Raw genomic sequence first — 24,772 nt, 5'->3', positions numbered from 1 at the left:
GCTCTCTTAGGGTTTTTGAGGTTTAAAAAAATTTCTTTCATTTTTAAAGGGTTTGGATACTAAGGACACTGAAGGACTTCTTGGATTTAGTCTTGAACCTTTTTAGAGAACTCACACAGGTTCCTTCAAATCTCTAAGCTTCAGTTTCTCTAATCAACCACTAGAGGTGGTTATATTGTAAAGCCACTGAAGGCTGTTTGGACCCTTTTAGTAATGTCACATCTGTCTCTAAAGCTGCTTCAGACTTATTTTCCCCAATATTTACTAGTAGGGCATGGACTCTAAGGTCAAATAATGCTGATATCTTCCCCTCTCCAAACATTGTTCACATAATACTGACAAATCCTTTTCCTCATTCTGAAGACATTCTATTTCTGAGAACATCCAGATGTCTTCTTTCACACAATCCTGCAGTTCATGACCCTGTTGCCTCCTTTTTTGTTTGTTTTGCAAGCTGGAGATTTGGCATGCATTATCTTCCTTTGTTTCACCATTCTGTTACAATCTGACAAAAAATTTAACCTTTACCACGAACCTCAATGTTCCAGAAAGTAAGCATATCCCCAATGAACACATTCATAAGGTTTCTTTCCAGTATGAATCCTCTAATGAGAAAATAAGAGATGGACTCTGGCTGAAGGTCTTCTCACACTGAGTCCATGAATGGCTTGTAGCCGGAGTGAATTTTCTGCTGTGTAAAAAGCTCTGTAGTCCATTGCAAGGCCCTTCTGCATTCATGTCAGTTAAAGATTCCTATCTCTTAAAAATTCTCTGATGAGAAACAAGGGCTGACTTTACAACAAAGACTTTACCACAGTGATTACATTCACAAGGTTTCTCCCCAGTGTGGATTCTCTAATGTACATTAAGATTGTTCTTCAAGATTTCTCTACAGTGTGGATTCTCTGATGTAGCATGAAATTGTATTTGATTCAGAATGTCTTTCCACATTGATTACTTTCAAAAGGTTTCTCTGAAGTGTGGATTTTCTATCTCGCAAGATAGCACCTCCATGTGAAAGTCTTTCAACACTGATTACATTCAAAAGGTTTCTCTTCAGTGTGGCTTCTCTGATGCTCAGCAAGACTAGAACTTGATGTGAAAGTCTTTCTGCACTGACTACATTCATGAGGTTTCTGCCCAGTGTGAATTCTCTGATGTCTAACAAGACTGTACCTAGATGTGAGAGTCTTTCCACACTGATTACATTCAAACGGTTTTTCTCCAGTGTGGATTCTCTGATGCTTAACAAGATGGGACCTGCGTCTGAACATCCTTCCACATTGATGACATTTATAAGGTTTCTCCCCAGTGTGAATTCTCTGATGTCTAACAAGATTGTACCTGGATGCTAGAGCCTTTCCACATTGATTACATGCAAAAGGTTGTTCTCCAGTGTGGATTCTCTGATGGTTAAAAAGCTTGGACCTCCATCTGAAAGTCTTTCCACATTGATTACATTCAAAAGGTTTCTCTCCAGTGTGGATTATCTGATGTTCAGTGAATTTCTGTCTGATTCTGAAAGTCATTCCACACTGATTGCATTCATAAGGTTTCTCTCCAGTGTGGCTTCTCTGATGTTCAGCAAGATTGGAACTTGATGTGAAAGTCTTTCTGCACTGACTACATTCATGAGATTTCTCCCCAGTGTGAATTCTCTGATGTCTAACAAGATTGGACCTAGATGTGAGAGTCTTTCCACACTGATTACATTCAAAAGGTATCACTCCAGTGTGGATTCTTTGATGGTTAACAAGATTGGACCTGGATCTGAAAGTCTTTCCACATTGATTACATTCAAAAGGTTTCTCTCCAGTGTGGATTCTCTGATGTTCAGTGAACTTCTGTCTGATTCTAAAAGTCTTTCCACATTGATTACATTCAAAAGGTTTCTCCTCAGTGTGGATTATCTGATGTGTAAGAAGCCTGGACCTCCATGTAAAAGTCTTTCCACATTGATTACATTCAAAAATTTTCTCTCCAGTGTGGATTCTCTGATGTTCAGTAAACATCCGTTTGATTCTGAAAGTCATTCCACATTGATTACATTCATAAGGTTTCTCTCCAGAGTGGATACTCTGATGGTTAAGAAGATTGGACTTGCATGTGAAAGTCTTTCCACACTGATTACATTCATAAGGTTTCTCTCCAGTGTGGATTCTCCGATGTTTAACATGACTGGACCTCCATGTGAAAGTCTTTCCACACTGATTACATTCATAAGGTTTCTCTCCAGAGTGGATACCCTGATGGTTAAGAAGATTGGATTTGCATGTGAAAGTCTTTCCACACTGATTACATTCATAAGGTTTCTCTCCAGTGTGGATTCTCTGATGTTTAACAAGACTAGACTTCATTGTGAAAGTATTTCCACATTGATTACATTCAAAAGCTTTCTTTCCAGTGTGGGTTCTCTGATGTATAAAAAGCTGAGACCTCCATGTGAAAAAATTTCCACACTGGTGACATTCATAAGGTTTCTCTCCAGTGTGGATTCTCTGATGTGTAACAAGAAGGTACTTCCATGTGAAAGTCTTTCCACATTGATTACATTCATGAAGTTTCTCCCCAGAGTGGATGCTCTGATGTTCAGTGAACATCTGTTTGATTCTGAAGGTCATACCACACTGATTACATTCATAAGGTTTCTCTCCAGTGTGAATTCTCTGATGGTTAACAAGGTCAAACCTTGATATGGAAGGCTTTCCACACTGATTACATTCATAAGGTTTCTCCCCAGTGTGGATTCTCTGATGTTCAATGAACTTGTATCTGATTCTGAATGCCTTTCCACACTGATTACATTCATAAGGTTTCTCTCTAGTGTGGATTCTCTGATGTTTAACAAGACTGGACTTCCATGTGAAAGTCTTTCCACAATGACTACATACAAAAGGTTTCTCTCCAGTGTGGATTCTCTGATGGTTAACAAGTTCGAACCTTGAGAGGAAAGGCTTTTGACACTGATTACATTCATAAGGTTTCTCCCCAGTATGGATTCTCTGATGTTCTGTGAACATATATCTCATTCTGAATGCCTTTCCACACTGACTACATTCATAAGGTTTCTCTCCAGTGTGGATTCTCTGATGTCTAACAAACTCGAACCTCCATGTGAAAGTCTTTCCACAGTGATTACATTCATAAGGTTTCTCTCCAGTGTGGATTCTCTGATGTGTAACAAGAAGAGACTTCCATGTAAAAGTCTTTCCACATTGATTACATTCAAAAGGTTTCTCTCCAGTGTGGATTCTCTGATGTCTAACAAGCTCAAACCGCCATTTGAAAGTCTTTCCACATTGATTACATTCAAAATTTACCTCTCCAGTGTGGATTCTCTGATGGTTAACAAGACGGAACCTAGATAGGAAAGTCTTTCCACACTGATTACATTCAAAAGTTACCTCCCCAGGGTGGATTCCCTCCTTTACAGCACAGATTTCTCTCCCAGCAAAGTCAGAGGGACCATTATTCATGCATCTTTGCTGCTGAGTTTCTTCCACAGAAAAGTTTATCTGTGCAGGAGCCTCTTTTATTTCAAGCCTGATCTTTCCTAAAAGAAACAAATAGACATACCTTCACATATACACACACATATATAATTATATCCCCTTCCCTTTACTGGTAGAGTATAAAGTGATTTACATTCTGTTTCCCCCAGGCAAAGAGAAAAGTCTTCAAACTTAAATGGGTAGAATCAACCATTTACAATTGTCATTAGCTCACATCTGAAGGATGACTATATTTACTTAATAGAATCTTTTTCTTATAACATGTGAAAATAGTTTTTTTCTTTAAGTAATAAACATTTTTATTTATACCTTTGAGTTCCAATTTTTATCCCTCCTTTGCTCCCTCCCTCACCTCTCCATGAGGCAGTAAGCAACTTGGGTATAAGAAAAAAAAATTAAAGAAAGTAAAAAAATAGCATGCTTCAGTCTCTGTTCCATCAATATCTGTTCTTTCTTTAGAGGTGGACAATATGTTTCATCAACAGGTATTTGGAAGTGTCTTTCATCACTGTATTGCTGATGTGGAAATTTAATTTGATTTGGGGACACTACCTTTGGGCTGAGATTGGAAAGCCTTAGGCCCCCAGGGTCTCTTCTGTGTGGGAGGGGCTGGTACCCCTCCCTCTCTGCTTCAGCTGAGCCGAAAAGCCCCGTAGGCTGTACAAGACGCCAGGTCAGACAGCTGGGGGAAAAAAAGCCCCCAGCTCCCTCTGACCTGAGCAGAGCTATCCAAAAGATCCCAGATAGCCTGTGCTGAGGCACATGAGGTTGGAGTGCACCCCGCCCCCACCAGTCGCAGCCCTGGCTGGAGGATTAGCTTGGTCTGTGGGGGCGCAGGAAGCCCCGAGATTTGAGTGGAGAGAAGAAAAGGTATATATAGACCTGGGAGTTAGACAGCAAGGGGTTTGGACGGACGAGGCAGAGAAGAGGTCAAGCGGCGGCTGACGAGATTAGAAAGGTTGGAGCACAGCAGACTAGAGACGGGGCTACAAGGACGCAGGAGAAGACAAGAAGGACTAGGAGCAGGGAAAAGAGAGGCCGAAGGGCAGACAGACAGAAGGTCCATGAGAGAGAAACACAGGGGTTCAGCGGTGGCAGTAAGGAGAGGAAAGTAAGAAGCAGGGGGATTTACAAAGTGAAAGGGTACAGACGAAGTTAATGAAATTAGCTGAGCAAGTGAAAATACCCTGAGGCAAGAGGTGGTTAAGGCCCTTATTGTACTGAAAAAGTTCTAAGTGCAGCAGGTGGGATCTTTCCCACACAGTGGAAAGAGACCGCAGGAAAGTAGTCAGGTTGTACATTTTATTTCCCTGTATTCTTTTTTAAATAGTATCTCATAAATACTCTGCTTTGATTATTGGTTAAGAGGCTTCTTAATATTTTGCTTATCAATTTGGGAGTAGAGCAGTGTGGTGGAACTTTATAAACAGCGCACATTAAATTAAACGCAGTCAGATAGCCAGTCAGTCAACAGTCCCCAGATTAGTCATCCACAGTTTAGCCCCCCAAATTAGCCCTAGTCATCAAAAATATTCCACATTTCAATGGCGACCACCGCAGGACTTGTGACCCAATTACAATTTCTCTAAACTTATAATTTTTCGTACAATCATAATTTTTCATGGAAGTACAATTATATAATTTTTTAGATTAGATATACTTATTAATAAATAATTTTTTTACACTGAGAAGAGAGAATGAGTTTATTTTCAAAGAGCTTCATACACAGTCACATTGGGTCCTCACAACAAACCTCTAACATAGGCAGGACTGGCATTCTCATTACATTCACAACTTAGGTCATGAATTCAGAATGGTTCAGAGTGTCTTGACCCAAATACCAGCAGGTGAGATTACAACTCAAACCTTGTGAATGGGCCTGCTCTGGTCATAGTACTAGACAAATTGTCCCCACTTTCAGTCTTGCCTCTTCACTTTCACTGCTTGCACTTTCAATCTTCATAAACATTATGCCATTTGGTACACATATGGTAAATATTCCTGTTATTTAATAATCTAACTTATCAGTAAGCATAATGCAATTGTCCTGGGGATCAATTTCAATCTGACTTTTCTGCTGGAGTACATGAAATCACATGATGAATGCCAGCACTGCTTTTTTTGCATTTGCCTAAGGCATAATATTTTGTTCTAGCTCATTGCATTTTGGGGGTTAGCCATTACTTATTCCTTGTTTATAATTTATCTTTAAATGTCTCTGCTCACTAAAACATTAATGAATGCCATGTAATAAACATAACTGTCTGGAAATATATCTCATGAACAAATTTGAATCCATCATCCTTTCATAAGGAAGTGGACAGGATGATTCACTGTTAGTCCTCTTGCATCCCTTATTCACATTTAGTAGTTCACAAAGCTCTTGGAGGTGCTAGACAGTGGTCCAAGGGGTGGCACCAAAAATTTGTAAATGGCACCTTAAGCAGTAAATAATGGCCCAAATATCTTGCAAAGATATTTTTCCTCTGGGACAACAAACATGCACATGTTAACCAAAATAGGATTCTTTCTCCAATGATTCCAAACCATCATGATCAGTCATATAATAATAATTTTGGTGATCATGCAATGATTACATCATACTCTGACTGCTTCAAACTAAGTGCAACATATTCTTTCAGTTAATTAATCAACATCAAATTCTTTCCAAACTTCCAGGAAGGTTGTTTATACATGTGCAAATTGTCAGAAACCCTCGCTGGTCATCTGTCATTACACCTTAGTAGTTCTCTCATTCCTGAGGTGCCTTGCAATTCCGATTCATCAGAGCTGTTACCACCAGATTCAGATATTACATAAGTGTGCACACTGGCTGTGGAGGTAACAGGCTCAGAATACCATGACTCCCAGGCATGCATGGTAGAAGCCATAAGGAAACCATACAGGATGCCCACAAGCTTTCTACAAAAACAGACCTTAAAGTGCCACCCATTGCAATGCCGAGGCATGTCCTGATCTGACCCAATCTTCCATTTATGTTACTGTTTGTCTCCCTGGCAGCTGCTCAAAAGAATGGGTTGGTAAGACAGGTAATTCAATAGAGTCTCAATAAAAGTGTTGCTGATTTGCCTGTGGTAGAAAACACAAACTAAACCTGAAGGAATTCTATCCTTACAAAGGTGGTTCTAAAGATAAACACTGCTTTAAAAAAAAAGAACAAAGTAAAATGTGCAATTAGCCTTCATGTCCATTTATCATTTAATATCCTACTTTTGGATGAGCCAATAGAAAAATACATCTTTTATTTACTCTCTGTTTTTCCTGAGGCAATTGGGGTTAAGTGACTTGCCCAGGGTCACACAGCTAGTCAGCATCTTTTATATAGTAACCAGTAATTCATTTTATTGACTGGTTAAGAAGTTAAAAACAAAAAATGCATTTCCATCCCTCAGCAAGAGAGCTTGTCCGACTGTCCCGTTTTCCACCCCAGATGTGTGTGAAGCTTTTTACAGTATTCTATTTATTTTATTTTTTTACTTGGTAAAACTCCTAATAAGCTTTATTTATTCCTTAAGAAATCAGAGCTAAAGTTATTTTTAGACATTACAATTAAATTGATGCAGTTATTCCATTTGTGAAATTATCTCTGAAATGTTTATAGCTTTGGGTTCCAATTTTTATCCCTCCTTCCCTCCCTTCCTCCTCCCTCCTAGAGGCAGCAAGCAATCAGGTACAGGTTCAGTATTCTACTTAAATGTCAAAATACAGCTGGTGGTCCAATGGGTAGAATGCTGGACCTCAAGTCAGGAAGACCCTTGCTCCAGTCTCACTATAGAAACCAGCTAGTCTTGTGACCCTGGTCAGAGAGGCCTCAGTTTCTTCATCTATAAAATGGGCATAATAATAGCACCTAACTCCTAGAGGTATGAGGATCAAATGAAATCATATTTATATATTGCACGGCACATAGTAGGTGCTTTGTAAATACTACCTACTTAGTACAGTGGGACAGAATTCCAGGGCTGAAGTCAGAAAGACTCATCTTCCCCAGTACAACTCTGGCCTCAGACACTGGCTGTGTGACCACAGGCAAGTCACTTAACTCTATTTGCCTCAGTTTACTCTTGGGTCAAGTAAGGTAGAGAAGGAAATGGTCAACCACTCCATGATCTCTGCCAGGAAAACCCAAAATGGGGTCAGGAAGAATGAGAAAAGACTGAAAAAAATGACTGAAGAATAAGTGTGTGCTATTATTTTTAACATTATTATTTTGATTTCTACTCTTTCCTCATTCTGCTCTCCTTAAACCATTATTATACTCCCTCTTTGCTTTCCCTGTTGAACTAAACGTCTGTCCATTCCAGCACCCTCTCTTTTTGAGGAGATCAGCTAAGAGTGAGGTTCATGAGCTGTTGTCTCTTCCTAAACCATCCCCATGTTTGCATAGTAGACTGTGAACTCTGTGAAAGCAGGGACTGTCTTTTACCTTCCCCTGTATGCTCAGGGCTTTGCATAGCACCAAAAACAGAGGGTGCTTAACCAGTGTTTACTAATTGCCTGACTAGGCCCACAGCTGACACCAGGCCACAGTCCCCACATTCTGGTCTCCCTCCTAGTTGTCAGATGCATACTCTGGCCACAGTCAAGTGTTAGCTCTTTTTTACACCTAATCACCTTTAGGTAGTCACCTTTCTCAGGTTCTAAGCCTGATGCAAACTGACCAGACCCAACAGAGGCTCCTTTCTAGGCTCCTGAAGGGTCTCATACCATGGCACACCTGGGAGTCTCTATCTACCAGCTCCCCAAACTCAGGGGGTGGTCACCTCCATGAGCCTGACCAATGGTTCTCCAAGAATGAGACAGATGGAGCCAGAAAGGGACTTGGGCTGAGGATTTAGGCAAAGCTTAGCCTTAGATGACTTCCAACTAAGGCAGTAGCCTTCTCTCCTCCTCTTGTGTTCTTGAATGGAAAGAGGAAAAAAAAAAATCATTTAAAGCGGGCTTCCTGGGTCCACTACAAATTTAAGTACGTCATCTCAGCTGGGCCCCACTGTGGCAAGGCAGTGCTTTCTCATCACCCTGAATCCCTGTGCTTCTCAACATAGCAGCTTTTCCAAATATTTTCAATCTTCCCCAAGCCTCCCTTATGCCTTGCTTCCAACCCCTCCATCTACCTTCTCGCTAAAAAGGGTGACCTTTATCAAGAGCTACCTCATCCCCCTCATCTCACATGAATCAGAGCCCTTCTTTTCCTCTCTGAACTCAGTATCAGACAAGAAGATCATCTTTCTGCTCACTAAAGCAAATCCCTTTACATGTGCAAATAATCTCATTCCCTCCAGTCGTCTACCTCCTGGTTCTCCTTTTACCATGTCCAGAAGGAAATTCATCCCCTTTCCCCCAACCATCCTTTCTTCCAATGTTCCTAAGGTTCTCTGAAGCATCCTCCCCAGAGTCCAGGCTCTCAGAGGAAGTGCCGTGCATGCCTGGACTCCCACAGTCACACCCGCTACCCCCATGTTCAATCTGTTCCAAAGTCCTGTGATTCCAGCAGTGTGACATCTCTCCAACACAGCCCCTTTTCTCCCCAAACTGTCCCTGTCTTGGTTCAAGGGCCATTCACCTCACACCTGGGTTATTAGGGACCTGCTGGTTGGTCTGGCTGCCTCATCTCCCCCAGTCCAGTCATTCCTCCCCCCAGTTGCGGAGTTCATCTTCCTAAAGCTCTCACCTGACCATGTCACCACCTACTTAACCTCCAGTAAGTGGCTGCCCAGCAAAAGGATCAAATATAAAACCCTCTCTGGGGCTGCTAAAGCACTCCATCCCCTATGCCTCTGCTACTCCTCCAGGCTTCTTTCATTCCATTTGCCCCAGATATGCTAGACTCCAGTGGTGAGGGCCTGCCTTCTGTTCTGTGAACAGGACACTCTACGTCCTGACACCATGGGTTTTCCTCCCTCTCCCTGTTGGCTAGAATGCCCACCCTGGCTCCCCTGAAGCCCTAGCTGGAGCCCCCTTCCACACTAAGCCTTTCCCAGCCCTCCTTCACTTTAGGGCCTTCCCTCTGTTGACCAGCTCCAACTTATCCTGTCCATAGTGGGCTTCTACATAGCTGTTGGTGTGTTGTTTGCCACGCCAGACTGTGAGCTCCATGGGAGTAGGGGAAAGCCCTTGTATCTCTTTATGTCCCCAGTGCTTAGGGCCAGGCATGTAGCAGGCCCTTCTGTGCTTGGTGACTTGAAGGTCTAAGAGCTCATATGGAAAAGCCTTGGCCCCTTTTACACTTTGAGGAGAATTTCATGCTCCTAATTACAAACAGTGACACTGCTTATAGGATCATAGATTGATCCCTGGAAGGGAACTGAAAGGCCATGAAGTCCGACCCCCTCCTTGTACAGATGGGAAAACTGAGGTTATGGGGTTCAAGGGACTGGCCCAGGAGGCCACCGCTAAAAATTTCCTATCAAAGAATTGCGAGGCACATCTTCCTGAACCCAAATCAAGCCCTTGCTTCACCACAACACATAGAAGCCTCTTGTAATGACAAGTCTCCTATACCTGCTTTCACCTCACTCACCTGGACAGCGGCGCTTCCGGCCTTCTTGCTCCAGCATCCATGGTGTTTCCCTTTGCTCAAAATAAGAGATCACATCTTCTCTGGGAACAGGAAGCCCTGGGCAGGGAAAACCAGTTGGGGATGAGCATGGAGAGAAGCTTGGGATTTACTTCCCTTTAGGGAAAGGGGTATGGATACACAGCTGCTCCATTTTGAGAATCACTGCATTATATTCAATTATGTGTCTGTACTCACCCCTCAGGGCTAATAAAGCAAGTAACCCAGAACATGATGTGCCACAGCATCCTGTTGTAAACATGTTCTGAGAATCAGCCAAATCCTCTGCCCACATTCCATCATGGCCCATTCTGGCAGAAACTCCTAACCCCCAAACCAGGTAAAAGGCTTATTATTGTGCCAGATCAGCCTTGAGCCCCAGCTACAGGGATCTTGATGAGTCAGCTTTTGCCCCATCCCCCTACCCTGCTCCTCACTCCCTGAAACCTATGTAACCCTTGGGTGCTGTTCATTCAGGGAGTTTGCCACTCCAGGGGAGCGTCTCCTGCAGGCAAACTCCAGAAACCCTCATTGGTCCAAATTCTATTTCTCTGCCAGTCTCTTCTTCCTGCCAGTGAACGGGCACGCAAGCAAGGACCACAGGATGGTTCCCAGGATGCCTGAAGGATTGTTTCCACAGCATTTATTTTAGGGAGCTTTGGGGAGAGGCTAGGGGAAGATCAAGGTCTTCATAGAAGGATGGACTCACTGCAGAGTTTCCACTCTCTAGAAATTAGAGGCAGCTGATAGAGCAGCAGTGGAGAGAGCCCTGGGCCTGCAGTCAGGAATGCCTGACTTTAAAGCTGGCCTCAGACAGTGCCTGGCTGTGTGCCCTTGGATAAGTCACTTAACCTGTTTGGTTCAATTGCCTGGACTGTCAATGGGGATAATAGTATCACCTAACTTGGAAGATTCTTGTCAGGACAAAGTAACACAATATGGGAAAGAAAGCACCTGGCAAGGAGCAGGTACAAATAGAAATGCTTCTTCCCTTCCCTTTCTTTCCTACCATCTCTGCTGGAATTGTAGGGTAGGAAGAAGGAAGCTGGAGGACAGACCTGCTACACTGGCCACAACTCAGAGCTGTGAGTGACCAGTGCATGCTTGTTAAAGGGAAGAATATTCCAGAAACTAGACCCATCCCAAAGGGAAGGGGTTTCAAGGAAAAGCAGCCCAAGAAGTGTGCAGTCTTGGCAGACAAAACTCACATCCAGGTGGAGATGAGACTAAATAACTCCTGAGATTAATTCCATGTCTGAGAATCTTCAACACAAATTAGATCTTTGACCTGAAGCTACTAGGAGTGGTAAGAGTCAGCTTCAACAGCAACAGAGGGAACCCTCAGGTTTCACACACTGCAAAGACTTTTACAGGAGAACCAGAAAGCAGAAGGAACCTTTCTCTTGGACACTGGAGATCAGCACTCTTCTGTCTCTAATAATTCATAGATGCTTCAGAGCCTGCACAGGAGGGAAGGAGGATCTTCCCTTTGATTGCAGGGAATCGTCCTTACCCAGGGAGAGCAGGTGTCGAGCATTCTCCAGCATGACCTCCTTGTACAGCTCCTTCTGAGGAGGGTCCAAGAGGCCCCACTCCTCCTGGGTGAAGTCCACAGCCACATCCTTGAACGTCACTGTCTCCTAAATCATCAGAAGTCACAGGACAAAGAGCTAAAAGACACTTCAGAACTAAACAGTCCAGCCCTCATCAATGTACAGGAGGAAACTTGAAGCACAGGGAAGGGATTTGCCCAAAGCTCATACCCTTTTTGAGAGTCAGAATCAACCCTTGAAACCCATCAGTAGGAGCCTGATGGCACTTTAAGAAAAGTCTGTGAGATATCAGCTGGTACACTGCATCCTGGGGGAAAAACGCTTAATATGATCACTTAGAAGAGAATAAAGTTCAAGATCTTCCTGAATGGCTGAAATAGAGTCTTATCTGGTTAAAAGCAGGAACAAGATTCTAAAGAGATATTCATCAGAATCTGGACTGCACTGAGTGGTATGAGATGGATTCCAGCAGAGTGAAGGAGATTTATCTGTTATTACATTGAGGACTTGAGGTTACTCCAGATATGATGTATTCTAGGCAAAACAGCTGATGCCTTTGCTTTATGATTGTTTTCATTTGTCTACAGCATATATTTCTTGGGGTTTGGGTTTTTTTTTGGGGGGGGGGGGGCAATTGGGGTTAAGTGACTTGCCCAGGGTCACACAGCTAGGAAGTGTTAAGTGTCTGAGGCTGGATTTGAACTCAGGTACTCCTGACTCCAGGGCCGGTGCTTTATCCACTGTGCCACCTAGCTGCCCCAGCATATATTTCTTAATTGAAAATAACTTGGTAATAAGAGTAACCATGATGGAGAAGGGCTAGCTAGGTGACATAGTTGATAGAGCACTGGCCTTAGATCGGGAAGATTCATCTTTATGAGTTCAAATGTGGCCTCAGAGCCTTACTAGCTGTGTGACCCTTGGCCAGTCACTTAACCCTGTTTGCCTCAGTTTACTCATCTGCAAAATGAGCTGGAGAAGGAAATTGCCAAGAAAATCCCAAACCAGGGCAGCTAGGTGGCACAGTGGATAGAGCACTGGCCCTGAAGTCAGGAGCACCTGAGTTCAAATCCAGGTCTCAGACATTTACTAGCTGTGTGACCCTTGGCAAGTCATTTAACTCCAACTGCCTTACAAACCACCCCCTATCCCAAAAAAAGTAAATAGGCTTATTAAGTGTTGAATATAAATGAAATCACTAAACAACAACAATGGAGAAAGGAGGGTTCCCCTATTGCTTTAAAAAGAAAATGCAATATTTCATTAACTATTTGAGGTAATCAGAAAAATTATGCCAGTTTCTTTGAGAAATAAATGATCTAAACACATACCTAGAACGCAATGTGCTTCCTTACCTTCAAGTAGTATTCTGAGGGCCTCTGGACAAATGCGTGTGGTTGCCTAGCAGCCTAAAGGCATAAAAATCTACCCATGGGAAATCAGGGTCCTTCAATAGCACAAATTTCCCAGAATGGCCCATTGCCACACCTAGCTCAGCTAACCAGATGAGCACCTACATGGAAGCAAGGGGAACCTTTTCTACTCAAGCTAAAGAACTCCCGTATCCTCATTAAATGTTCTTTTTATGCTATACTGACATTAACATACTTTTACTTGTTAAATGGAAAGCCTGATTTTTGCTTAACACCTAAACTGAATATTGGATTGAGTCAATCAGTTCCATCCATTATACCCTGCTCAGGTCAACCCAGGACCTGCTCTAACCTATAGCAGCATCAACATTTCTAAGAAACTTTCTGAAGCACCTGGACACACTAACTGGTCTCTCAGTCCTTCCTCTTCTCCTTGCTACCTTTATGTTCTCTGCAGTGCATGGCACTCTGCACAGGGTAGAACAAATTATAGCACCAAGAAGCCAAATTTGTAGATGATTAAAGCATGAGGTTAAGCTAGTCCTGGGGCCCAGGGAACAGCAGAGGCAAAGGTGAGAATCCCAGTGGCCTCTTTTGAGCAGAAGACCTGCCTTCCATCATTCAATCATTGTGCCTGGGTAGGTGTCAGAAACACAAGAGCAGGGAGATGGTCCCAGAGCTCTCTGTACTAGAAATCTGGGGCTTGTATAAACTAAGGTCTTTCTAAAATGCTTATTGATTGACTTGATCCAAGAACTGGTAAAGGAGAGGGATTCAGAGGAATTCAGGAAGGCTTGTGTGACCTGAGGCAGAAGGACATGAGCAGCAGCAGCATCAAAGGACAAGAGTTGGGAAAGGGGCAGGGGGAGAGTCAAGATGGCAAAGAGAAGCCAGAAAGTTGTCTTGGCTCTCCCCATTTTCCCTCAGAGACAACATTAAATCAAGCATCTAAACAGATTCTAGAGCTATAGAACCTACCAAAAAAAAAAAATGGAGTGGAACAATCTTCCAGCTTAAGAGAACTTAGAAGGACTTCAGGAAAGGTCTGTCTCACTTGCATAAAAGGGGAGTGCAACACAGCACAGAAGGTGTCTGGGAAAGGCAGCTCTTAGCCACAGCACAGATCAGCATCTGAGGCCCTTCAGTCCTGCTTCAGCAGGCTAGTAGCACAGCAAGCCAGTTGTGAGGCCTCCAGCCCCAACACAGAAGGCAAACTGACAGCTGGAATATCTCACACATAACAAGCATGACTAGGCCAGACCATGCTTGTTCATTGAGCAAGCCACAAGCCCCTGAGGCCCCAGTGCAGAAAGCCAGTGATCAGGCCCCTAGGACAAAAAGCTTGAGACAGTGCCTCTTATGCCCTGGGAGCAGAGCTCAACTTTAAGTCACAAAACAGGTTAAAATATGAGTAAGAAACACAAAAGAACCCTCATCATACAAGGCTGTTGTTGTAAGAGGGAACACTAAAACACACACTTGGAAAAGGACAGCAATGTGAAAACGCTGCATGTGAAGCCTCAAAGGGGAAGATGAAGTGGTCTCAAGACGAAAAGGCTTCTTGGAAGAGATCAGAAAAGAAATTAAAAACCAAATATGAGAGGCAGAAGAAAAATGGGAAAAGAGAGTTACGCAAGAGAATTATGAAAAAAGAGTCAACAGCTTGGAAAAGGAAGCTCAGAAATGGACTGAAGAACACGAGTTCTTGAAGAATACAATTGTCTAAATGGGAAAGGAGGTATAAAAGTTGACTGAAGAAAATAATTACTTAAAAATTAGAATTGGGCAGGTAGAAGCTAATGACTCCATGAGACAATAGGAATCAGTCAAACAGAATCACCAGAATGAAAAAATAAAAAATAATGGAAAATGCCTCATCAGAACAACCACTGACCTGGAAAATAGATCCCAGAGAGATAATTTAAGAATTATTGGTATACCTGGGGCAGCTAGGTAGCACAGTGGATAAAGAACCAGCCCTGGATTCAGGAGGACCTGAGTTCAAAAACCTGGGCTCAGACACTTGACACTTACCAGCTGTGTGACCCTGGGCAGGTCACTTAACCCTCATTGTCCCACAAAAAAAATAAAAGAGAATTATTGGTATCCCTAAAAGCCATGATTTAAAAAAAAAAAAGATCACAGGAAATTATCAAGGAGAACTACCCGGATATCCTAAAACTAGAGGGTAAAATAAACATTAAAAGAATCCACTGAGGGGCAGCTAGGTGGCACAGTGGATAGAGCACTGGCCCTGGATTCAGGAGGACCTGAGTTCAAATCCGGCCTCAGACACTTAACACTTACTAGCTGTGTGACCCTGGGCAAGTCACTTAACCCCAATTGCCTCACACCAAAAAAAAAAAAAAAAAAAAGAATCCACTGAGAATCCATTCTGGAGAGCAAATCAGAACTATGCCCAAAGGACTATAAAAGTGTGCAAACCCTTTAATCCAGCAACAGCAGAGTGAATTAAAAAACAGAATCCTACAGTATGTTGTTTATGACGAACACATCTGAAGCAGAACAATACATACAATATAAAGGTAAAAGCCTGGAGCAGAATATTTTATGCTTCAGCTGAAGTTTTTTTTTTTTAATTTATTTTAATTTTTTTGCAGGACAATGAGGGTTAAGTTAAGTGACTTGCCCAGGGCCACACAACTAGTAAGTATCTGAGGCCAGATTTGAACTCAGGTCTTCCTGAATCCAGGGCCAGTGCTTTATCCACTGTACCACCTAGCTGCCCCTCAGCTGAAGTTTTAAAAAATAAAACAGGCACAGCAATCCTTACTTCAGACTTTTTGTTTTGTTTTGTTTTGTTTTTGCAGGGCAATGGGAGTTAAGTGACTTCCCCAGGGTCACACAGCTAGTAAGTGTCAAGTGTCTAAGGCAGCTAGGTGGTGCAGTGGATAGAGCACTGGCCCTGGAGTCAGGAGTACCTGACTTCAAATCCAGCCTCACACACTTAAGACTTACTAGCTGTGTGACCTTGGGCAAGTCACTTAACCCCAATTGCCTCACTTTAAAAAACAACAACATATATGCATCAAGTGGTATAGCATATAAATTCTTAGAAATTGTGAGTTACAGGAAGAAATAGACAGCAAAATGATACTAGTGAGGGACTTCAACCTTCCTTTCTCAGAACTAAAATCTAACCACAAAATAAATAAGAAAGAAGTTAAGGAAGTGAATGGCATCTTAGAAAAGTTATATTTGATAGACCTCTAGGGAAAACTGAATGGGCAAAGAAAGGAACATACCTTTTTCTCAAAGGTACATGGCACCTACACAAAAACTCACCCATGTATTAGGGCATAAAAACCTCACAGTCAAATGCAGAAAGGCAGAAATAATAAATGCATCCTTTTCAGATCATGATGCAATGAAAATTACATGTAATACATTTAATAAAGAGTCATAGAAAGATAAACTAAAAATTAATTGGAAACTAAATAATCTCATCCTAAAGAATGAGTGGGTAAAACAACAAATCATAGAAGTAATCAACAATTTCATCAAAGAGATTACAATGAGACAACATACCAAAATTTAGAGGATGCACCCAATGCAGTTGTTTGAGGAAATTTCATATCTCTAAATGCTTACATGAATAGAGAAAGAGATCAATGAATTGGACATGAAACTAACTCTCAAAGAGAGAATAATATACACATTCAATTGGGTATAGAAATCTATCTTAACCTACAGAAAAGTAGGAAGGGAAGGGGATGGGGGGGTGGAATTGATAAAAGGGAGGGCAGATTGGGGGAGAGATAATCAAAAGCAGTACAATTTTTCCCCCCAAGGCTTTAAGAACATAAGTGATTTTCCTAGGGTCATACAGTTTCTAGTTATTTTTGGTAGGATTTAAACCCTGGTCTTTTTTTTATAATGAACATTTTTATTTGTACTTTTGGATTTTAATTTTTATCCCTTTTTCCCTCCCTCCCTCCCTCCCTTCTCCTCTCCCTTCCATGAAGCAGCAAACGATCAGATATGGGTTATAAATGTATGATTATATAAAACATTACCACATTTGTTATTTTATACAATAAAGGTTGATTAAAAGAAAAAAAATTAAGTGAAAATGTCATGCTTCAGTATGTTCTATCAATATCAGGTCTCTTCTTTCACAAGATGACTAATGTAGAAATATGTTTAATGTGATTGCACATATACAACCTATACTATACTGCTTTCCATCTTAGGGAGGAGGGAGGAAGAAAATAATTTGGAACTAAAAATCCTGTGAAAACAAATGTTGAAAATTATATGTAACTGGAAAATAATAAAATACTCTATCAATATCAGGTCTTTCTTTGGAAGCAGACAGTATGTTTCATTAATAGTTCTTTGGGATTATCTTGGATCATTGTATTGTTGAGAATATCAAGTCATTCACAGCTCTTCATCAAACAATATAGTTGTCTCTATGTACCATGTTCTCTTGGTTCTGCTTACTTCACTATACATCAATTCACACATGTCTTTCCAGATCTTTCTGAACACTTCCTCCTTGTTATTTCTTATTGAACAATAATATTCCATCACCATCATATACCACAGATTGTTTAGCCATTCCCCAATTTATGGGCATTCCTTTGATTTCCAATTCTTAGCCACCACAGAAAGAGCTGCTAGAAACATTTTTGTACAGATAGGTCTTTTTCTCTTTTGGGGATGTCTTTGGGATATAAGCCCAGCAGTGGTATTGCTGGATCAAAGGGCATGCATAGTTTAATAGCCCTATGGGAATAGTTCCAAATTGCTCTCCAGAATGGTTGGATCTTTTCACAGCTCCACTGACAGTGGATTACTGTCCCAGCTTTCCTACATCCCTTCCAATAGCCAATATTTTATGTTTTTGTTATATTTGCCACTCTGATAGGTGTGAGGCGATACCTCAGAGTTGTTTTAATTTGCATTTCTCTGATCTAGAGCATTTTTTCATATGATTACACATAGCTTTGATTTCTTTGTCTGAAACCTGCCTCTTAATATCCTTTGACCGTTTTATCAATTGGGGAATGAGTTGTACTTTTATAAATTTGACTCAGTTCTCTATATATTTGAGAAATGAGGCCTTTTACAGAGATATTTGTTTCAAAAATTCTTTTCCAATTTTCTATTTCCCTTGTAATCTTGGTTACATTCGTTTTGTTTGTACAAAAGCTTTTAAATTTTATATAATCAAAATGATCTATTTTAGATTTAATTTTATTCTCTATATTTTTGGTCCTAAATTCTTCCCCTGCCCATAAATCTGACAGATAAACTATTCCATGCTGCCTTAATTTGGTTATAGTATTATCTGTTATGTGTAAATAATGGACCCATTTTGACCTTATTTTAGTATATGGTGTGAGATGTTGGTCTATACCTAGTTTCTGCCATACTGTTTTCCAGTTTTCCTAGCAGTTTTTGTCAAATAATTAGTTTTTGTTCCAAAAGCTTGGATCTTTGAGTTTATCATATAACTAGATTACTATAGCCATTTAATGTAGTATAGTTTCTATCTATTCCACTGATCTACCTCTCTATTTCTTGGCCAGTATGATATTGTTTTGATAATTACTGCTTTAAAATACAGTTTGAGATCTGGTAATGCTAGACTACCTTCTCTTGTAGTTTTTCAATGATTCCCAGGATATCCTTGAACTTTGGTTTTTCCAGATAAATTTTGTTATTTTTTTCTAGCTCTATAAAATTTTTTTGGATAGTTTGATTGGTATAGCACTAAATAAATTAACTTAGGTAGGATTGTCATTTTCATTATATCCTGGAAGCAGGACCCACACTAAGAAGGAGTTAAAACTCAAGTGAAAGATGGGCAGGATGAGCAGGAAGAGAAAGCTGAGAACCACAGAAAGCTTCTTTAGTGACAAGGAAGATTGAGGTGCACCCTCAGAAGAGGATAACAACATCAGGATCCCTACATCTAAAGCTTCCAAGAAAAATACGAATTGGTCTCAGGCCATAGAGGCACTCACAAAGGACTTTGAAGATGCAGTTAGAGAGGTAGAGGAAAAAATGGAAAGAAAAATGAGGGTAATGCAGGAAAGACATGAGAAAAAAGTCAACAGCTTGAAAAGCCAAATAGAAAAGGAGATACTAAAGCTCTCTAAAGAAAATAATTGCCTAAGAATTAGGATTGAACAAATGGAAGCTACTGGCTTTATAAGAAACCAAGAAACAGGGGCAGCTAGGTGGATAAAGCCCTGGCCCTGGATTCGGGAGGACCTGAGTTCAAATCCGGCCTCAAACACTTGACACTTACTAGCTGTGTGACCCTGGGCAAGTCATAACCCTCACTGCCCCGTAAAAAAAAGAGAGAGAGAAAGCCAGATACAATAAAGCAAATCCAAATGAATAAAAAAATAGAGGGCAATGTGAAATATCTTCATGTAAAAACTGCTGACTTGTAAAATAGAATCAGGAGAGATAATTTGAAAATTATCGGACTACCTGAAAACCATGATTGAGGAAAGAGCTTAAACATCATCTTCCAAGAAATTGTCAGGGAAAATTGCCCTGATATTCTAGAAGCAGAAGGTAAAATAGAAATTGAAAGAATCCAGCTATCACATCCTGAAAGAGATCCCAAAAGGAAAACTCCCAGGAATATTATAGCCAAATTCCAGAGTTCTCGGGTCAGGGAGAAAATATTGCAAGCAGCCAAAAAGAAGGATTCAAATACTGTGGAGCCATGGTCAGGATAGCACAGGATCTAGCAGCTTCTACATTAAAGGATCAGAGGGCTTGGAATACGATATTCCAGAGGGCAAAGAAATTAGGATTACAACCAAGAATCACGTACCCAGCAAAAATTAGTATAATCTTTCAAGGGGAAAAATGGGACTTTAATGAAAAAGAGGACTTTCAGGTATTCACGATGAAAAGACCTGAGCTGAATAGAAAATTTGACTTTCAGATGCAGGACCCTAGAGAAGCATAAAAAGATAAACAGGAAAAAGAAATCAGGAGAGATCTTAAAAGGTTAAACTGTTTACATTCCTACACGGGAAGATGATATGTCTAAATCATAAGAGCCTTCTGAGTACTAGGGCAGATAGGAATAAATTGAGATAGAGGGCACAGTTGGAAATTGATTATGAAGGGATGATACCTGTAAAGCACTTACTTTTTTGTTTCTCTTTTTTTTTGGGGGGGGAGGGTGGCGGGGTGAGGGGAGGGAGGGGAAGAGAGAGTGGTTGGGTTGATGAGTGTCTTGTGTCCGAGGCTGAATTTGGACCCAGGTCCTCCTGGGACCAGGGTGGGTGCTTTCCCCACTGTGTCACCTAGCTGCCCCACGATGACATCTTTGAGGTAAGATTGAGGGGGGAGAGGAATACAATGGGGGAGAGCACAGGGGAGTGGCAGAATGGGGTGAAATCTCACATGAAAGAAGCAGGAAAGGGCCATTGGGGGGGAGAGATGGGGGAACTGTAAGGAAGTGCAGGAGCCTTATACACACCAGAATTAGCTCAAAGAACTTAATCTCATCAGAGTTGGCTCAAGGAGAGAATAACATACACACCCAATTGGGTGGCGTAATCTATTTAACCCGGTAGCAAAGTAGGAGGGGAAGGGGATAAGGAGGGAAGGGTGAAAGAAGGGAGGGCAGAACAGGGGAGGGGGCAGTCAGAAGCAAAATACTTTCCAGGTGGAATAGGGCAAAAAGAAGATAGAAAACAGAGTAAATATCATGGGAAGGGAATAGGATTGGAGGGAAACAGTTATGATGATTGATTATACTAGCAAATACCTACTTTGCTGGGCTATTGTGAAGAAAGTTCTTTGTCAAGTTTAAGATACTAAATAAAAGTTATGATGAAAAGGTTGCTATCAGAAAAACCTGGAAAGACCTACATGAACTGAAGCAGAGTGAAATGTACTGTATACAAAATAACAGCAAAAATGTTAGATGATCTGCTGTGAAGGATGTGGTTATTTTCACCAATGCAACAATCCAATATAAAACTCTGAAGGACTTATGAAAATTGAAATCCATTTACAGAGAAAAAACTGATGGTATCTGAAAACAGAATGAAACATAATTCTTTTTTTATACTTCCTCAATCTGAAGTTTTGTTTTTGTCTAGTTTCTTTCACAACCTGGCTAATGTAGAGATGTTTTGCATAACTACTCATGTATAACTTATATTGAATTGCTTAAGTTCATGAGGGTAGAAGGTGGGGAGGGAGAAAGAGAAGGTGGACCACAAAGTTTTTAAAAATTGAGGTCAAAGATGGCTGAGAGAAGTCAAGAAGCTGCCTGAGCTTTCCTGTGTTTCCCTCAAAAACAACATTAAATCAAGCCTCTAAACAGATTCTGAACTACAGAACCTACAAAAAGACAGAGACACACAATCCTCCTACTTGAGATCATTTAGAAGACTTCAGGAAAAGTCAGTCTCACGTGGGTGAAAGAGGAGGGTGGCTCAGCAAACTCACCAGCAGCTCCACCCACCAGCAGCTCCACACTGCTGAGAGTGGGGCAGCTGAGAGCAGTAAGAAGCTTGTAACAGTGAGCCCTGTGCCCCAGGAGCTGACTTCATCTTTATGAGTAAGAAACAAAAAAGGACTTTTACCATTGACAGCTTCTATGGTGAAAGGGGAAGACCAAAACTCAAACTCAGATGAGTTTGTCAAAATGCCTACAAGTGAAGACTCAAGTGGGAAGATGATCATCTCAAGACCAAAAAGCCTTATTTGAAGAGCTCAAAAAGGCCTTTAAAAACCAAATGAGATGGAAGAAAAAGTGGAAAAAGAAATGAGGGAAATTAGAGTTACTCTGGAAAAAGAAGCACAAAAATTGACTGAAGAAAACAATTCCTTAAAAAAATACAATGGGACAAATGGGAGAAAATAATAAAACACTTATATGATTAAAAAGAAAAAGAAATCATGAGCAGGCAGATTTCAGAACAACCTAGAAAGACGTTACATGATACTGATGCTGAGTGAAGTGAGCAGAACCAGGAAAACATTGTTCACAGTGACAAAGACATTGTGCCATGACCAACTATGATAGGCTTAGCTCTTCTACAATGACCCACATGAAGGAAAGCGCTCACCACACATCCAGAACAAGAACTATGGAGTCTGAATGCAGATCAAAGTGGAATATTTTGACTATATGTGTTGTTTTGTTTTCTTTTTCTTTTTTGAGGGGGTCTCCCTTTTGTTCTGGTTCTTCTTCCACAACATGACTAATAAGGAAATATATTTAGGGGCAGCTAGGTGGCTCAGTGGATAGAGCACCGGCCCTGGAGTCAGGAGTACCTGAGTTCAAATCCAGCCTCAAACACTTAACACTTACTAGCTGTGTGACCCTGGGCAAGTCACTTAACCCCAATTGCCTCACAAAAAAAAATAAATAAATAGATTTAACCTTATTGGACATATAAACCCATATCAGATTGCTTACTGTCTTGGGGAAAGAAGAGGGAAGGAGAAAAATGTGGAATTCAAAATCTTACAAAAATGAATGCTGAAAACTATCTTTACATGTAATTGAGAAAAATCAAATACTATTAAGAATCTATTTTATTTTATTTATTTTATTAAATTATTTTATTAAAATAAAAAGGCAACCTCCTTGAAAGAGAGAGCTGGGGAAGGGTACAGGACTCTTCTACTCCAGGACAGTCCAGACAAAGCTCCAATGTGAAGGCTATTCCTGGATTTTCAGATGCTACAAGGGAAAGCTCAGCCACAAAAAATGAATCAACTTGAAGCACAGAAGATGAGAGCAGGGCAGAGTGGTTACTACTTTGTTCGATTCATCAGATTGTTCATGTTGGTCAAGGCTGTGGATGGACTGCACTCACCTGGGCCAGGGGTCTGCTGCTCCCAGGAGCCATTTTCTCTCCAATCCTGTGTAGGTAGCAAAGCAACCAAAGTGACTCCATTTTGTAAAGTTCCTCCATCTTCTCCCTAGTTCTTATCTACTTCAGGAAGTTGCTTCCCCCACCCTTTATGGCCCCACAAAAAGTTCTTACTAACAGGTGGAATGTTTTAATTCTGTGCCTTTCCAATAGCCATAAGACTGTAAAGGAGCCACCTGGAAAGCCCCTCCCCACTTCTTTAGCTCAGCACAGAAGAGCCCATCTCCTGTACCCCATAATCTCAATCCCATGCTGACTGCCTCTGGGCTCATACTCTGGGGGATTACTATCTGTTGTACCTTATAATAAAACTTCTAATTTCCCTCCCATGTTGGTGTCAGGACTTGAACCAAAACCTGCTTGGGGCAGTCCTATTTCCTCTGCAGACTGAGCTGGGGGGAAGAGAAGGATCCCAGAAGGGGAGAGCTCTTTCCTCTCCCTTCCTAGGCAGAGAGAGCTGGCCAATGGGAATTTCCACTGGGTGAGGTCTCAAGGGAATTACAAAGACCCAGGTCCTGCCTTCAGGGGAGATGATCCAGCAAACAGAGGGAAGCCAGAAATGGGGAGGGTCAGGCTTACAAATGAAGATGGTCTGAAAAGGAAGACTACTCCCTTCCCTCTCCTACTCTCCTTCTGCCCCACCCATCTCCCAATTCTTCTACAGAGACCCAAGAGGCAGAAGGGGTTTACCCAGTCAGAGCCTCAATGACCCCTGAGTCACAGAGCTCTCCATCCAACTGGTATTCTGCCCTCCCAGCATCCCCTCTCCTCAACTAACACACAGGTATTATCTAGATAACAGACTGCTCAAAATAGGACGGAGACAAGCTAGGAAAACTTGATAGGGAGGGCTCTGGAATGCCCAGAGGAAGTCTGAGACTGGGAGACAAAACCCAGTCTGGGATTGGGCCCCCTGCCAGGGCACCTGAGAGCTCTGACAGAAGCAGGGGCAGTGAAGCAGAGGGAGGGTCTGGGAGGCATAGCTCAGGGAGATCAGGGACACTGGAGGGACAGAATGGTTCCAGGTGGACAGCTGAGCCTGGGAAAGCCAGATGACTCTGTCCTGAGGTGTAAATAGGAGCCAAGGAGGACTCCTGGAAGCCTCTGGGAGCCCTCAGGCTAGGAATCCCTCAAGGGAGCCAAAGGCCTGGGATCTGAGAGGGAAGCAGCCCAAGAGCCACGGATTCAGATAAAGGGAGCCAAGAGAGAGCTTTGGTACCTGCATCCGAGGAGGGGTCTGGGGACAGGAAGGTGGCTCCTGACAGGGGGCCCGGTCTGAAGGCAGAACAACTGAATCTGTAACCAGGAGGTGGGGGCAGGGAGAAAGGCCACCTGAGTCCTGCTGGGAAGGCTTGAAGCCGGATGCCTGGATCCCTACGGGCAAAGTCTGAAGTTTGGGAAAGTGGGATCCCACGGTAAATCTCAGGACGGTCGGCCAGGATATCAAGGAAGTGATTGGAAAAGACACAGGGGAGCTGGTCCAGGAGCCAGGCCGGGGAGGCAGGCGTGCTTCTGGCAGACCTGCAGGATGAGACCCAATGGGCAAGGACAGCAAAAGCCAGGATGTGTGTGGGGGGGCCCTGGCCCCGACCTACCTGGGATCTGCAAGCACAGAGCTGGCTTCTGGAAGGCAGAGGGATCTCAGCTCAAAGACTTCCGGCTTCCTGCCAGCCCGCTCCGGAAGGCTCTTCCTAGTCCCAAGAGCACCTCCCGATCCAGCCCCTGAGGTCCTCATGATGAGCCCTTTCCTCCAATCACCCCCAGGGCCAGGCTCCAGCACTCTGACCGCCTCTGCTCCCAAAGCCCTGCCCTTCACTGCAAGGATCCCTTCTCCTGCCTTAAACTCCTCCCAGGCCTCCAA

At 42.2% G+C, this 24,772-nt stretch overlaps 1 protein-coding gene across 1 annotated transcript; it reads right to left on the bottom strand.

Moving 5' to 3' along the window:
• On the bottom strand, positions 1-24,772 carry LOC122743327 (zinc finger protein 850-like). Its single transcript, XM_043988194.1, has 5 exons — positions 24,507-24,772; positions 22,855-22,900; positions 11,603-11,729; positions 10,054-10,149; positions 1-3,553 (listed from the first exon to the last, which is right to left on the bottom strand). The coding sequence occupies exons 1-5, from the start codon at positions 24,644-24,646 to the stop codon at positions 1,026-1,028; spliced, it is 2,937 nt and encodes a 978-aa protein (XP_043844129.1). The 5' UTR covers positions 24,647-24,772; the 3' UTR covers positions 1-1,025.

The sequence above is a fragment of the Dromiciops gliroides genome, chromosome 2, assembly GCF_019393635.1.
Source record: "Dromiciops gliroides isolate mDroGli1 chromosome 2, mDroGli1.pri, whole genome shotgun sequence".
Taxonomy (NCBI): domain Eukaryota; kingdom Metazoa; phylum Chordata; class Mammalia; order Microbiotheria; family Microbiotheriidae; genus Dromiciops; species Dromiciops gliroides.
This window is presented reverse-complemented; position numbering and strand designations above follow the sequence as displayed.

Excerpts from the sequence above, each read along its gene's own strand:
- LOC122743327 (XM_043988194.1), bottom strand. The coding sequence starts at position 24,646 with ATGAGGACCTCAGGGGCTGGATCGGGAGGTGCTCTTGGGACTAGGAAG. Across the intron at positions 10,150-11,602 it reads TCGACACCTGCTCTCCCTGG|GGCTTCCTGTTCCCAGAGAA; the intron begins GTAAGGACGATT and ends TTCCCTGCCCAG. Across the intron at positions 3,554-10,053 it reads CCGGAAGCGCCGCTGTCCAG|GAAAGATCAGGCTTGAAATA; the intron begins GTGAGTGAGGTG and ends TGTTTCTTTTAG.